The sequence below is a fragment of the Convolutriloba macropyga genome, chromosome 11, assembly GCF_964194025.1.
Source record: "Convolutriloba macropyga chromosome 11, txConMacr16.3, whole genome shotgun sequence".
NCBI lineage: Eukaryota > Metazoa > Xenacoelomorpha > Acoela > Convolutidae > Convolutriloba > Convolutriloba macropyga.
Window position 1 is genome coordinate 7,119,213 of NC_134478.1, and position 2,206 is coordinate 7,121,418.

The following is a 2,206-nucleotide window of genomic DNA, read 5'->3' on the forward strand; positions in this document are numbered from 1 at the left end:
TTATAAATTTAAATTAATTCCGACAGAGAGTGATTCCGAATCTGAATCAGAGATTATCAGAGCAAAATGTGTCCCAAACGCACTATGAATTAGTAATGAATAGATTCTGAAAAACTTCTTGATTCAGTTCTGAATTGCCCTGAAGGTTAGGTACGGGTATAAACAGGATAAGTCGTTATGGGTAAAAACTTGGTTTTTAGGAGACCTTTTGAGCTGTTTTTGTTTCAGCCTTTCGACAAAATTATTAAAACTCGGAAACATTTAGTGGCGCCTAGGATATAACACTAAGTTAACACAATGTAGAAAAGAATCAAAACAAACAGTATGACAAACCTTCTATTAGAAACAAAAGTAGTTCACAGTTTCTCAGAAAAAATTGACGAAGAAAAAATTGTCTCAGAAAAAATTGTCATTCAAAAGCAGCGGTACTGTCGCTCTCCTCTTCGACGGCATCGGTGCTGTCGCGTTCCTCTTCGACAGCATCGGTGCTGTCGCGTTTCTCTTCAACGGCATCGGTACTATCAGAATCCTTTTCGACGGCACCGGTGCTGTCGCGTTCCACAGGAGTTTTGTTCACAGATCTTCGACAATTGGGTTGTTGGTGGCCTGGGCAGCGATTGTCAATTTCAATGGTTCCATCACTTGAATTGACGGATTTAGTATCGTTTTGAAACCCGATTTCAATACCAATACCTCCTCGTTTCAAACTTCTGACCTCATTCTTCAATAGTGGAACACAGTGAGCAACTTGATTCAACGCAATGCACGCAAGAACGGCACCAATGGCAAACTGGATAATGTTTTTCTAAAAGCAAAATTAAATGATTCAAGAAAATATGAATGAATAGCCTACATATAACAGTGGAAGATTTTACTGCTCGCGGAGAGAGGGGTAAGTCTTGCATATAAAGTCTTTACCCCCCCCCCCCCGCTTAGGTGCTATGAGAGCGTACAGTTTAACCCTCCTTCTCGACCCCCCCCCCCCATAAAGCAAATATCATTGGGTTTTTGGGGCGAGAAAGAAAAACCCGACATGTTTCAAAAATACATTTCGTCTGATGTCTGATGGATGTAAAAACAAACAACGTTCATTAATTACAACTATTTACAAACATTACATTTGAATCATTTTGAATTTCTGTAACAAAATCTGATTGAAATTTTTGAACTCACCATTTTGAAGGAAAAGGAACAACAACTGAGTAGGTTGGTTGCTGATTTAGAACTTTCAACTTTTCAATTTAGTTACAGAAAATGAATAAATGTTCTGATGATTCAGATCTTATTCTGAAAAATCCCGCAAATTTATGAGTATAAGTCACTCAGGGAAAATTGAACATTTCCTTAGAACAAAATATGTTATATCAGTAATGAAATTTGGTTGGGAATCACGCGCAAAACGAACAAAGGGTACGTGTCAAAGTCTGCACTTCGACGGTAGTCGCGTGCATGCTTTTACCGTAGCCTTTTATTATCATGGGCAATTTATTTGAGAGCTTTGGCACTACAATATTTTAATTCGCTCGACGAAGATACCAGAAATAATAACAAATGATTTATGATTTTGTTTGACATTTGTGAAACAATACTACGAACATCTGGAATTCTTAAGACGAGCTCTTAGGGAACGAAATTAATGTGAGTCTTAGATGTTTAATGAATTCTTGACAGACTTTAAAATTCTTGCTAAGGAAGGTTACCCTGATAACTCTGAAGAATTAATAGAACATCTCGTTATGCAAGCTTTCTTGGAAGGATCGCCTAATGAAAATGTTGGCTAAAAAAATAAAAAAACAATAGGACACATCCTCATCACATTTTGCATCTAAAAAGAGCAGTTCATTTAGATGCAATCTATAGGCTAGAGATCCCAAGCCAAGGTGGCTTCGGCGCTGGTTCAAATTCAGGTCTTCAAGGGGTAGGGTCAATTGATAGGCTAAACAATCGCATCAATTCGATGATGAATAAAATGGCTACGAGTCAAATTAACTCTAACTCTGGGAGAGACTCTACACGACCTAATAGACCAAATTAGCCCTAGAAAGAATCACAATCATCTAGACAGGAGCGTTCTCAAAATTAGTTAAACTTTAGGCGGAAGCAATATAGGACAAACCGAAAGAACAAGTAGCAAATTTTATCTAGTTGCTTTCCGCCGAAATTCTCGGTCTAGATCACTTTGCAGACCACCTAGTTATTTGTGATC

The 2,206-nt window shown here is 37.9% G+C and overlaps 1 protein-coding gene across 1 annotated transcript; it reads right to left on the reverse strand.

Annotated features, from left to right (window-relative positions):
* Nucleotides 1–320: 320 nt before the first annotated feature.
* LOC142349296 (uncharacterized) lies at nt 321–1,305 on the reverse strand. The gene is made up of 2 exons (XM_075400766.1): nt 1,174–1,305; nt 321–805 (listed from the first exon to the last, which is right to left on the reverse strand). The coding sequence occupies exons 1-2, from the start codon at nt 1,174–1,176 to the stop codon at nt 410–412; spliced, it is 399 nt and encodes a 132-aa protein (XP_075256881.1). The 5' UTR covers nt 1,177–1,305; the 3' UTR covers nt 321–409.
* Between the last annotated feature and the right edge of the window lie 901 nt (nt 1,306–2,206).